General features: G+C 36.0%; 1 protein-coding gene across 7 annotated transcripts in view; it reads left to right on the plus strand.

The window, feature by feature from the left end:
• The window catches only part of adgrb2 (adhesion G protein-coupled receptor B2), a 336,322-nt gene that overhangs the window by 168,426 nt on the left and 153,713 nt on the right, over nucleotides 1-14,183 (plus strand). For all 7 annotated transcript variants that reach the window (XM_016292623.1, XM_016292624.1, XM_016292626.1 and 4 more), the window contains exons 6-11: nucleotides 2,196-2,360; nucleotides 3,084-3,248; nucleotides 5,108-5,209; nucleotides 6,986-7,092; nucleotides 10,647-10,841; nucleotides 12,535-12,603. In XM_016292623.1, coding sequence (XP_016148109.1) covers nucleotides 2,196-2,360; nucleotides 3,084-3,248; nucleotides 5,108-5,209; nucleotides 6,986-7,092; nucleotides 10,647-10,841; nucleotides 12,535-12,603 — 803 coding nt within the window. The remainder of the gene's footprint in view (nucleotides 1-2,195; nucleotides 2,361-3,083; nucleotides 3,249-5,107; nucleotides 5,210-6,985; nucleotides 7,093-10,646; nucleotides 10,842-12,534; nucleotides 12,604-14,183) is intronic.

Below are 14,183 nucleotides of genomic sequence, written 5' to 3' on the forward strand. Positions count from 1 at the left end.
ACTTGTTGGGTCTTTCCCAAAAAGACTCATGGCTGTATTAGATCAAAAGGGTGCTTCTACTAAATACTGAGCAAAGGGTCTGAATACTTAGGACCATGTGATATTTCAGTTTTTCTTTTTTAATAAATCTGCAAAAATGTCAACAATTCTGTGTTTTTCTGTCAATATGGGGTGCTGTGTGTACATTAATGAGGAAAAAAATTTAACTTAAATGATTTTAGCAAATGACTGCAATATAACAAAGAGTGAAAAATTTAAGGGGGTCTGAATACTTTCTGTACCTACTGTATATACCACTTAATAATAATACCAATTTTCTCAGTTTGACGAACATCTGCTTTAACAGAGCAAAGGTGACATAGGTATTTTCGTTCATCATGTGCTTTGTCTTCCTTGGAATCCATTAGATTGAGAGATAATTTGATTTCAGTTCATACCATCAATCATTTTGAGATACGCTTGGATGAAATATGAATATCTACCCCCAACAACCCCCACCCCATTTAAATAAGATAAAAGTGATATTAGAGGTTAATATGCACAGATGCTGAAATTGCTGCTTAATGTCAAAAGACGTAACATCTCCCCTACTGTGAAATAGATAGTGCACACTAGAAAGCATTCATTATATAAACATAAAGCCATAAGATTAATGGCATAATTTGATGGATGAAGTTTAAATATAATTCTTACTTTCGAACATGCGGAATATGTGTCCTTCGAGGCATGTAGGCCTTCTGATGTTTTGCAAAGGATCTTGGGATACGAGAAGTGAAACATTCAAAAGATTTTAAAACATTTTTTTTCCAACTCCATAAACACTGCAGAAATTCATAAATGCTTCAACAAAATGAGTCATAAGCGATGGGCTTTGGATTAGCGACAGGGAAGGGCTTCATAAGCGGCATTCACCCTACGTATTATTTATTCACATTGAACTTCACCAGAAAACATGAATCTCATTATTCAAGTAAGAAATAGTCACTACAAATTGATCCCTTGTTTCATCCATTATGCAAAAGATCTCATATTGTTTTTTGTTGTAGTTGACGGTCAGAGAGAAGACCGATATGACCGCAGGCAGAACAACTTCTGCTGTGTTTGCATATACTCTATTGATATCCACAGTTAATCTACTATATAAAATTAATGTAAAATACATAATGTGCTTGCTGTCTTTTATACATGGAAAAACAATGAATAGTAATCAGTATTACTTTTTTATTTTTTTATTTCTAGCTTCTAGCTGTAATTATATATTTTTTTTTTCCTGTGAGAAATTAAAGGCTGAAAAATCTGGAATATGCATCAATTTAACTAAACATATTATCATCAAAGGGAGGTTTCTCATATATGTTAGCGCTAATGTTATAAAGCCTCTATTTAACTTCCTGTGCTTTTAGGTTTGTCACAGTAGTCAATCTCTCTTTAATTAATTAAACAACATTAGTCTTTTCTTTGCATTGGTCTTCTCTGAAACCCATTAGACTACAATTTTCAAGAAAATTAATGTGTTACTTGGAGCTCCTTTAATGTGCAGGTAAATGTTTATTCTAATAGAATGCATTGTAATTCAATGTTCGGTGATGAAGAGGTGATCCTAAAACAAGCGTTTTTCAATATAGAATTTAAAATAAAATTGTGTAACCAGGGTTTAAATAGCAGGTGAAAATAAATTAGTAAATTACATTTATGATGCAATTTCTTTTAAGTTTTAGTGTATTTAGTTATTTTAGCACATTAAAACTAAACAATAAAGAGTATTTCATTTCATTTCAGTTTATGTTTATTTTATTTCAATGTTTTTTTGTCATGTGAAACTTAATTGTTGTGCTGACTGTATAGTTTATAATGGGGAAAAATAGATGAAGTTTGAAAAATTTACAATATTTACATTGGCTTATCACTAATCAGTATCATATTCACTCAGTTTGTTGAAGTTATCTCTCAGGTTTGTATCAGGGTAAGTAGAAATCATTTTAACCAAATTCCAAACTCACATGCTACAGACAAACACAGACCCCTTGCTGTCCCCCGTCTCTCTGTCCGTACCTCCGACCGCCTGTTTCCTGTTTGTTTCTGTCTCTCACTTCTATGTCCTTCTCTTTCCTGTCCTTCCTCCGCTTTTGTACTGTCTTATTCTGTTCTCACCTCCACTTCTCTCTCTCTGCATCTCCCTGTGGTTGTGTTTGCAGTGGAGGGGCAGTGGTTGGACTGGGCCGCCTGGTCTCAGTGCTCTGTTTCCTGCGGCTCCGGCACTCAGCAGAGGCAGCGGCGTTGCAGTGTGTCAGTTCATGGCTGGGCAGAGTGTAAGGGGCCACATGCGGAGAATCGTGAGTGCACCAACCCATCTTGTGGGGGTAAGTTTCTCTCTGGTGGGCTTACAGTCTTAAATTGACAGGTAGATTAGGTAAACAGCTGCACATTGTTTTGCTGTCATTGTCTATTTAATTGTAGTGAACGCTTTGAATTGTCTATGGTACCAAACTGCAGAGACTAACTGGTCTGCACCTCTCATTTTGTTCCACAGATATGCTGCTGTGTCAGCATATGCCAGTTAGCACCCCTGATAATAATTAATAAGTGCAAATTAGCTTCATGCAGGTGCTTTATGACCACATTCACACTACAGCTAAATATGGTTGTCACTTCACTTTTAAGTGCTTTTTCATGTTTTACACAACAGTTAGTGCTGGTCCTCAAATCTGATTGGCTGAACAGTGAACAGAAACACTGATATGCTATTGTAGTTTTTTTTGTTTGTTTGTTTAAATCAGATTTTATATTTTCAGCTTTCAATTTAGTTTAGTTAAACTTTTAGTAATTTTGTTGTGTTATTCATTTATTTATTTTTTATAAATATTTCTATGTAGTTTTTATTTTATTAGGTAGTATGTATACGTTTTTAGTTTTCATTTCAAGCATTTAAAGTAATATTTTAGTTATCTATAATAACCCTGGTTCCAAGAGCGCTGATAAACAGTCCAACAGCACTGGAAAATTTAACTGGGACATTGTTTAGATGGTCAACAATAATTCCCTGTAATTCATCTCTTGTTCCTCATTTTCTTCCTTATGTGTAGGTGGAGGAAACTGGGGTGCTTGGAATCACTGGAGCTTGTGCTCCAAGACCTGTGACTCTGGTTGGCAGCGGCGGTTCCGTATGTGTGAAGGCACGGGAATCCAGGGTTACCCTTGTGAAGGCTCTGGAGAGGAAGTACACTCCTGCAATGACAAGAAGTGCCCAGGTGTGTGTTTATTATTATCAAAGCATCTCTCTTTTTCTTCTCTTCTGATTTTTTTTTTCTGATTTCCTATACAAATTTGGTCTGTTCTACCTTGACAGTCTTGATTGTCTAATAGCCTATCTAGTTATTATCCATTATTAATTTTGACTTAATCTGTTGAGTTTATATTCAGTTAAAACTATTTTTGATTAAGTTTAACTGACATACAGTAATTGGGACACTTGTTGACTATTGCATACATGTATTTTTATTTTGTTTTGTGTTTACAGTTGTCATTTTAATTTCTGTGTTTAAAATATCAAAGTCCCTCAAATCAGGGTTTTAAACTTTAAAATAACAAAAAATAAATTGACAAAAATAAATTGCACGCCTTAAAATAAAATTAATAGAAACTAAAATAGTTCATTGAACATTAAGTTTGGTCTTCTGAAGTTGATAAATAACATATTGTGAAGCGTTCACTGAATGCTTAAAAAAACTCTATTTGTAAAAAGTGCCCTTTCCTTTTCAGACCTCTCTCACTCATTTTCTCTTTCTTCTGTATTTAACATTCTCTCTTCTCCTTTGTTTCCATTTCTTCTCTCTTTAAATTGAGATGGGTCATTCTTGACAGAAGGGAATTGTTCAAAGTGCTGCTATGTGTGATTTGTCTGCATGTCAAGCAGCACAGCAAACAGCAGATTTCAATAAGCATGCCGTTGACTGCAGCTTTGGGAGGCTATAGATTAAATAAATGTCAGACATTGCCACAGAGCTTATATCGGGCACAGGGCTTTGATGGCGCCAGACACTTGAAGACAAAAATCTGTCCAATAGCTTTGTCGGGGTGTATTATGTTTAGATGAAAAAGGTAGGATTCTCTTCTCCATCTCTCTCAGCTTTCAACCCAGTCCCCTTCTGTATCTCACCCCTGGGTTGTTTTCTGTTCAGAAGAAACTTTTGAATGAAAGTTGGAGAGAGATGTGTGTTGTTCTAGTAACTGATCTTCACAGAGTTTGCTTTGTGTGCTGCAACAACTCATTTTCTTAATCAGTACTTTTTGTCCTTGTTTCAGTGAAAAATCTAGAGACATAAACCTAATTAAATATATAAATAAAACAAGACAAATCTGTTTGCCAATGGGTAAGAAAAGTAAACTTAATTCAAGATAAGTTAACAAGACTTAAAATTGTATAAATTTTTGCTTTTGAGGTAAAATGTATAATTTTGTAAAGGATTTTTTAGATATTTGTACTGACAGAAAGACATAAAAACTGAAAATGCATGTTTAAACGAAGTTAATTAATTAATTAAGTTTTTTATTGGCATGCAAAACGTTACAGATTTTACAGATTTGTATTGGAAAACAGGCACAACTCATGATTAAGAAATTAATTTTATTGATGGAAATTCAAAACAATATCAAATGTATTCTAGAAAACAAGAGAAATACTATTTATTTATTGTTTTATGTATGTACACTCTTAAAAATAAAGGTGCTTCAAAAGGTTCTTCAAGCGATGCCATAGAAGAACCATTTTTGGTTCCACAAAGAACCATTCAGTCAAAGGTTCTTTAAAGAACCACCTCTTTCTTACCTTTTTATAATCTGAAGAACCTTCTTTCGCTACAAATAACTTTTTGTGAAAAAAAGGTTAAAAAAGGTTAAAGGTTCTTTCTGGAACCATTTAGACAAAAAGGTTCTTCTATGGCATCGCGAAGCACCTTTATTTTTAAGAGTGTACTGTATGTATTTGCGTGCATATGTATGTATGTATGTGAGAGCAATCAATCAATCCTATTTAATGCCAGTTTGTACATGTTTTCTAGTTTTTTTTTTCTTCTGGCTAATCTATACTTTTGATTCATACTGTGTGCAGCACCTCATGAAATATGTAAGGATGAGTACCAAGTAGCCATGACATGGAAGAGAGCCTCAGCTGGAGAGACGGTATACAACAAGTGTCCATCAAATGCCACTGGTACGTCATTGCACACATTCTCTCCACTCACTAATTAAGGTCTGTTGGAGTCATTTTAGAAATATGAAATATTAAAATGAAAGTTCACCCGAAGATGACTTACCCTCGTGTTATTCCAACCCATGACTTTTCCTTCCGTGGAACAAAATGTTTATATTTTGAGGAAGATCTAAATGACAGTTCATAGTTTCTTTGGCTGTTATGGTCCAAAACAACTAAATAAAACCCACAGATAATGACAATTTATTGTCAATATATTTGAGTCATTTAAGTCATCATTCACTAATAATGTCAGTTTAATGCCAATTTATTTGATTAATCTTCTTCTTGATCTAGAAATTGCTGGTTTAGTCTCTATCTAGGCCAGTAATCGAAAGTTTGCAGGTTCTGTGTAAAGACTAGTCCATGACCATTGTGCCCTTTAGCCAAAACCCAACTTGCTCAAGGACGACCGTTCTTCTAAAAAGTATATTGTACATTGCTCTTGATAAAAATGTCAGCAATGTGACAAATTAGTAGTAAATTAAAACCACACAAGAAAAGATAATGATCCGAGCATGATTAGCTTCAGAGTTTATGCCACCGCCTACATCACATAAAACTGCAATCTAATGTTGTTTTGGCCATAGCCAAAGACGCCATATCTCATGCAGCCTCTGATACATTTGTTTCTTCTCTCACCGTGACATGCAGCTTTATTAAAAGATTTTATGATTGGTTAAACTACATTATAAAACTCCATCAACGGTGCAATCGGTGGAGCTTCCAAAATCTACATCGCACAACAGGCTCAAAATAAGTTGGTTTCCACGCAGTTAATTAGCATTCAGTTCTTAAGCCCATTGAGATGAATTAGTGGTGTATGAGAGGGAACTTAATGAGGATGTTTACAGCCCAATATATGCTGCCACAGAAAGTTAATATACTGTAGCAGTGATATCAAGTCAGATTTTGGTGGACTGAAATGTCAGACGTTGCCGCAGAGCTTACATTGGACCCAAGGAAAATCACATTTCTTTCTTTGAGAGACTGTAGATTTAATAGCACAGACTGACATGTTGTCGTTTTGTACAACATGACATTCATGTTTTCTGAATGTTATATATTGAGTGTTCTGCACTCTTCAGATTGGCTCAAGAGGTTCTAACCCTTCCAACTGCAGTGGGAGAGTTTGTTGGGGTTATTTATGCCCTCTTGAGTACAGCGTGCAATAATTCTCAGATACTAGTGGAGAAAGACACCCAAGGCACTCAGTGATTTTTACCTAATAAGAACAGATAGACTTAATAAGTGATGTCTTTGAAGTGGGAGCACAGAGCAGAGTGTTGAATGAGGTCAACGGCGAGCTGTAATCTATATCAACTCCACATTCCGAGCAGCACGGACTGCCATGCTCACTAACCCCCAAAAGAAAAACCAATTCCTGCAGAGAACATTTCACTTGACTTTTTCTGGCTACATTTCCACGTCTGCCTGCGTTCCCTGTGTGATTTTCAGGCCCATTTTTATCCTAGCGAGGATACTAGGGGTGAGGCCTCATTCAAGTCTTGTTGGCCGTGATCTGAATGATGCAAGTAGCAGAAATTTTAAGCAACACTGAGTTTACAACAGTGTAAAATGACATACTCAAAACAGTCATTATCCCAGACATTATCATATGCCGCATCCCAGTGAAGTCTTTTATATGAAGCGTGTGTGTCAAACAGACCTTCGCATGTTGTTATTGCTTGTGCCCAACGGTGATAATGATCTGTTTTTTTTTTCCTCTCCCTGTAGGATCTGCTAGTCGTCGTTGTTTGCTGGACGCAAATGGAGTTGCTTACTGGGGTCCTCCGAGCTTCGCCCGATGTGTCTCACTCGAATATAGATATTTACATTTATCTGTGAGTACATGGATGAGGATGACGTGCTGTGATATCACAAGATGGGGAAAACTTAGATTATGAATATTAATTTGTTTATGCACATTATTTAACAATCTTTTACTGTTTTGATAAATAGTTTGTGGGATTTCTCTTGAAGTCAGGTCTGTATTAGAGTATTGCCATCTTCTCATACATACTGTATTATGAGGAAATGAGACTTGTTTTAAGAGATTATTTTGAATTAAATGTATTATTATTATCGAACATTGTTCAAAGCTTTAAAAATCGTATGCTTTATTTTTAATTATTATTATTATTATTATTAATAATAATAATGATGATGATGATGATGATATTTTGTTGTTAAATTAAATAATTAAAATACACAATTTAGTATTATTAAATATAATAATACTAACAATGCTACTACTAGCAGTAGAAGTAATAATAATAATACAACTTTGCTATAATAATAATAATAATAATAATACTAATACTATGTGTTACTATTATTAATATTATTACTATTATTATTATATTGCTAAATCAATTTAACTAATGTCTGGTATTAAAATATCCTGTTGAAAACAAGTCTTAGAAGCAATTTTGCTTCTAAGTACATTTATTTATAATTTTTTTTATTTGTATGCTGTAATTGTATAATTTTATTTTTAATTCATTAATTAAATTTTTTTTTTGAGGATACGTGGATATTTTTTACTGGAAAACAGGACAAAAATATTGCTGAATGCAGTTTACACAGTGATTTAAGGGAGTAATCATACTTGCTGACTAATTCAGTTGCTCAACTGAACTCAACTGATATTTTATTTGATAACTTCCATCTGCTCCTGTAAGACCCTGAGTTTTGTAGCTCAGTAGATAGCATGGATGAGCAGCTGAATATTAAGTAATAAAAGTTTAATACACCAGATTTGTAGCTGTACATAAGTGAATGCATATCAGAAGCAGGGACGCATTTGTTTGCATTTTGTTTGGTGGTTTCGCTAGAGCGGATAACAAGCCACAGAAAAGCGATAGATTGGAGTTTATTTAAAGGGCCATGTGTGCTGGAGAAAACATTGCTGCTGTCACCAGTGTTGGGCAAGTTACTCTGAAAATGTAATTAAATTACTGATTACTGATTACTCCTTTTAAAAGTAATCATGTTACTGTTCTGATTACTTCATTTCAAAAGTAATTAGTTACATAGTTACTTTACTTTTTTTCTGTGGCTACATCCATGAAATTTACTTGAAATCCCAGCCTAAACGCTCCCGATAAATATTTGTTCATTCACAAAACTGTTATTTTTAACTAAAGCAAGCATAGGCTGCTGCGCACATGGTTTGGCATGGCAGAACACCTGCAAATAGCGCTACTTTTATCATCTCTAAAAAGATGAAATCTCAGTTCATCGCAATCTCACAAAGCTCTGTTATAACACAATGAATATATGCATGATTCATTTTTCATAATGTCTACAATTAGTGTGTTATAATGAGAGGATTCGTGAGCATGCACATTTCAGCACTGCACTCCTGACTGGCCATTGCGTTTCAGAAATTAACATTGCTCAACGCAGCCTTAGCCTTAGTGTTATAGCCTTAGAAGCTCTGCTGAAGCTTGCGCCTTTTAATCGTTTTTATTTTATATTAGTTCTTGCTGCTTTTGTGCAATAGATTGATAACAATTTATTTGTTTCAGATATTTTATGATTAGATATTTCTATTTTGCAGGAGTCCCGTGAATCATTTTATTCTCCCGCATCCTGCACACACATGAGTCTCTGCACTCGCCTATTAAGTCTTGTCCCACGCCGCACTCTGTTGCGTCGGGTCTCGCGGGAGAGCAGGTCTCTAATCCACTGACACTTGACTCGACAGTGCGTGAGCTACATCCTTTTTACAATCTAGATTATAAATCACTGCATTCTGTCAGCAATGTAACACGGCAGTAACATATAGAGTCCTCGGCTTCTAACTATACTCTAATTACTATTTTGAAAATTATAACTCATTAAATTACTCCGTTACTAAAAAAGTAATCAAATTACAGTAACGCGTTACTGCCCAACACTGGCTGTCACTTACTGCAAATGATAATAGCTGCAATGACCACTCAGCAAAACATTAAAAAGTGTCAATTCCATTGTCGGATCTGTAGCGTCTCGACCAATCTGACACACTAATTTTTATTTGATTTAACAAATCAATTATTCATTAGATTAACAAATCGTCACAGTCCCCTCACTCAATAAACTGGATGCCAGGATTTCTGCTGAACACCAGGCCCCCTTGGTCACCATGACAACTAATCATGATATCACTGGTTTTATGAAGCCCCCAAGAATGTGAGTAAAATAACCCACTCATTGTCCCCATAGGAGAGGCAGAGCAGAAATTGACTTTTCTACTAATTAATTCATAGGAAAACATTTCTTTGAATGAACACACATATTCTTCACTGTCATGAGCTGATTCGTTACAGATCCCTACTCACTATAACACACACAAAGAAAATAAAAACCACTACTTGGAAAAGCTTCCATTGAACTAGTCCCTAACATAAATGCTTAAAAGCATTTATCACTTATCACCAGTCTCACAGCTTTCATATTGATATGTGCTTTCTGTCACTTGTTGTGAGACCTCTGTGTTTTGATAATGATTGATTACTTCCTAACAGATTCAACAGCCTGCCTTCACATGATCTTTCTAATTCCTCAGCCACGACCTTTGACTTTGAGTTCATAATGCAGAGTGGGTTTTAATTCTGTCTCGACAGAGGCGTGATGTGACGGGGTTGATTGTGCTGTTAATGTGTCCACTAACCCCTCATTATAATCAGACAGTGCTTAATTAGCTTTGATTGCCATTGTCTGCCACCTCCTGCACTCACAGTACTGTCATTAGACAGTCATTCGGCCGCAAACAAGAACTCTGCTAGTTGATTCACTAAGGGAGAAGTTGTTTTCACTTTATGCTCACACCTTGGTTAACTGTAGATGGGAAGTAGATTAAGGCGGCTGTCGATACCTTCAGACTGCTTTCGCTTTGCTCCAGACCCGGATCAATATTGTTTCAGCTTCAAAGCCAGCGTGTTGTTCTGCCCTTCTTTTTCTGGCTTACCTTTAAATCTGTCTCTACATTTCAGTGTGCTTATTTATTCTCTTTTTAAGTTAGTTTATTTATAACTTGTTTTAAGTGAATGAAATGAAAGTATATTAGTGCGTTTTAAGCCTATACGGGTACACAAAACTATACTTTTCTTCACATCCTTCTCCATGCTTGTTCGTATATTTTAGCTTATTAATTATTCTTTCAGCTACAAATAGTTTAGCATATATTACCATATTTAAATGAGCATAATGCCACAAATTTTTAAATCGGTAGAGAAATGCATTAAAATAATTCCAGAACTGGTCTGCTGATGTAATTTAGTAGCTGGAGTTTATTTATCTGGTTTTATTTATAAACCCAGGGTGCAACTTCGTGCTTATGTGGTTATTATTAAGGTTTATTTATCAGTGTCTGTGCATAAAAGCGTGTTTTTTTTTTCTTCCCCTGTAGTTGCGAGAACATCTTGCGAAGGGTCAGAGGACCCTGGCAGGGGAGGGCATGTCTCAGATCGTGAGGAGTCTCCTGGAGTTAATGTCCCGTAAGAATTATTATAGCGGCGACCTCTTATTCTCTGTGGAGATTCTCCGAAATGTGACGGACACCTTCAAGCGAGCAACCTACATCCCAGCTCCTGACGACGTGCAGGTATGTATTTGCCTGTGGGTGTGTGTAAAGGTACAAGTAATAAATGGGTAGATGACAAAAACTGTGACCAGGCAATCTTTCTTTTGATGTTTTCCACTGTTTGCACAGATTTTAAGAGCTTTTTAAGCTCTTTTGTAGTTGACTTAAATAGAAAAGGTACTCTAAGCAGACTTAATATGAGTCTATACAATGGCATGTATATTATACAAGTTTAGATCAATGCTTGACATGTCAACTTCAAAATTACATATATTGTTGCACATGTCAACTTCATTATTACATATATCACTCAATTTTTGTTTAAAACAAGAAAAAAAACCAATTTGGGTATGAAAAGTACTTAAAAGTATTTAAAAATTAATACAATTAAAAAACATTTCTATTAAATTTCTCAAAAAACATCTTACACTTTTTATTAAAGGTATGTTGTTTTAAATTTGTGTTAGACAGTTTATATCTTTGTATGTCTATCTATTAAGACAAATACTAAATAAATAAATAATTTTTGCAGTGCAGAGTAACACAGATTCACAACATCAAAGTAAAAAAAAAAAACATCTACTCCATCCAGTGGCATGTACATTATATAAGGTTTAGATCAATGTTTGACATGTCAACTATATATATATTTTATCGCACGTTAACGCAGTTTTTTATTATTATGAAACTTCGTTGCTCACTATCTCTGAATACACACACAGACAAACCATTGGTCACAGGAGGGGTGAGATGTTGATCAGTAGGTTACTGGCTTGGGATGAGCGTCATCACGCGTCTTAGAGCATTTGGTGTGGGCCTAAGACTGCAGCAGTGCTCACAACTTCATAAGTGGGAAATAGTACATTTCCGATAGCACGTGAAGACAGCAGAGAAGCGCTCTTGCTCAGCACAGTGGAGTGCATCATTTTGTTAACTTTGTGGTTTATTATGTTGAGTCATTTGAGACACGGTAACACACGGCCCTCTCACAATATATTGCTTTACAGATCTATCACTTTTGCCGCTCAAAAATGTTTACGCAATCATGCTGCACGTATCAGAAGTTCAGCGCTCCGACACTACATGCGCACCGCGCCCGAGCCCAACTGAGCCACGCTCTGGCCCACCTCTTCCAACTGAGCCAGGGATGGCTAAACGAACCACTAGAGCAATCACACTAGTCAAACGAACCGGGCTTTGGGGGTCAAACGCGCTCGGGCACGATTAAGATTGCCTAGTGTGAGTACACCCTTATTCTTTCACACATCCCGCACACACGAGTCTACCCGCCCACACCCGCACTCGCCCATCAAGTGTTGTCCCACGCCGCACTCTGCTGTGTTAGATCCCGCGATGTGCAGGGCTCTACTCAGAAGGTGCCTGTTATAATGTTTTGATCGAGGCTCTGGACTCAGCTCTTGTTTTTCTATAACAAACTATAAAATATTTTCTATAAAAACGTTAATGCCTTGGCAGTGGCAAATAGCTTTGGTTTTATATTTAATTTGGATTACATTAATGTTATAAATTGAGATTTACAATATATATTTAACTACTACTATATGTAAAAGGAATACTGCTGTAAAAAAGCACCTTATGTGTTTGCAAATCAATTGTTATTGCACTTTTGTTCATATAGCAGAACTTTGAAATTAAAAAAAGTGCACAATACTATCTTTTTTCTTTATTTAAACTGTTTTTTTTTCTTTTTCAGAAATTCTTCCAGATTGTCAGCTTAATGTTGGACATTGAAAACCTTGAGAAGTGGGAAGATGCTCACCAGGTAAAATGTCCTTTCTCACCCCTGGCAAGACACCTGCAAATATCCGACCAAAGAACAGAACTGTTCATATCTGTGCTATTTTAATTTCCCCTCAGAAAGAGCTGTGTCATCAAAGCCAAGTCTGATCTCACAGATTAACAACAGATGTAATCAGACTGGCTTTGGATGTAATAGAAGCCGACTGTGAAGTGTGTTGGGAAAGGGATGTGCTGTTAGAGCTGCCTCTTTGCATTACACCGCTCCATTAGACACTGTTTGACTTTAGATTCTGTGCAGTGAGGTCCATGGTGACTTCGATGTCAAGCCAGGCCATGTCTGCATGGTAATAAACTTTCCTCAACTCATCCATCCATGAAGACTTTTTTTTTTTTGGTGAAGACCCACTTATGCCCTGAGGCCTGAACTAACTGCAGGAGATCATATTCTGACTCACTCAAGAGCATACATGTTTTCTGGTAATGTCAAATACCTGACAATTTATGGCATGGTTATGCTTTACAGTCCAGAGTTTTAGTGTGCATCATGTCAGGATTGCCAAATACATACATTCTTGTTTCAATCTTTATGGGTGGAAGAGCAAAAGATGCTTAAATAAGTCTTATTGTATGTGCCAATTTGTAGTTGAGCTTGCTAAGGCAAGCATATTATTATTGCTCAAATTTAGAGGTAGGGATTTGAACAAATCCATCACATGTAACTGTTTGTGAAATGTACACGTTTGATTCCTTAAGTCGTGTGACTTGAGGAGAAGTGTGCTATTACTTTAAGTGATGAGATAAAAACAGACAGTGTCCCATAAACTTATGCTACTGTTCAAAGGTGTAGGGTGAGAATGATTGGTTGATTGATTGATTGGTTGGTTGGTTGGTTGATTTATTGATTGAAATGAATACTTATTTTTTTTGCAAGGACACATTAAATTTATCAAGAGTTCAGCATTTCAGCATTTTTGAATGATTTGTGAAGGATCATGTGACACTGAAGACTGGAGTAAAGGCTGCTGAACATTCAGCTTTGCCATCACAGGAATACATGACATTTTAAAATGTTAAAATAGAAAAACATTCCTTTAAATTTCACTTTTTTTTTTTGCAGTTTTTTTTTTTACTGTATTTTTGATCAAATATATGCAGCCTTGGTGAGCATAAGAGACTTCTTTCAAAAACCTTCAAAAATCTTATCAAATGCACAGTAACTATCGCCCTGCCAAACTTCCAAAATATGCCTGTATTCTTTTTTGAAATATAAGACTGTTCCATTATGAGTCATAACTGTGCCATCGCTACGCTAATGGGGAACCCTTTTGCTCCCATAATGCACCCTGCAACCATTACAGTGCACTGTAGTCACTGATGTCACTTGCTGTGTAAACGTATTAAGGTTCATTCATACATGTGCAAGTGTAGTTCGTATTTTTTTAAATGATAGACATGGGGAATGTGGAGGTAATGGTGACTAATGGTCACATACGGTGCAAAGTCTGTGCAGCACATGCTTGTGACTCCAGTGGACGCTTATGTTTGTGTACGTATGCGGGCACCAGGTGCTTAGCTCAGTGTGACTGAGCCAGATTTCGGTGT

This window comes from Sinocyclocheilus grahami, unplaced genomic scaffold (genome assembly GCF_001515645.1).
Source record: "Sinocyclocheilus grahami isolate Dianchi unplaced genomic scaffold, SAMN03320097.WGS_v1.1 scaffold289.1, whole genome shotgun sequence".
Lineage (NCBI taxonomy): Eukaryota > Metazoa > Chordata > Actinopteri > Cypriniformes > Cyprinidae > Sinocyclocheilus > Sinocyclocheilus grahami.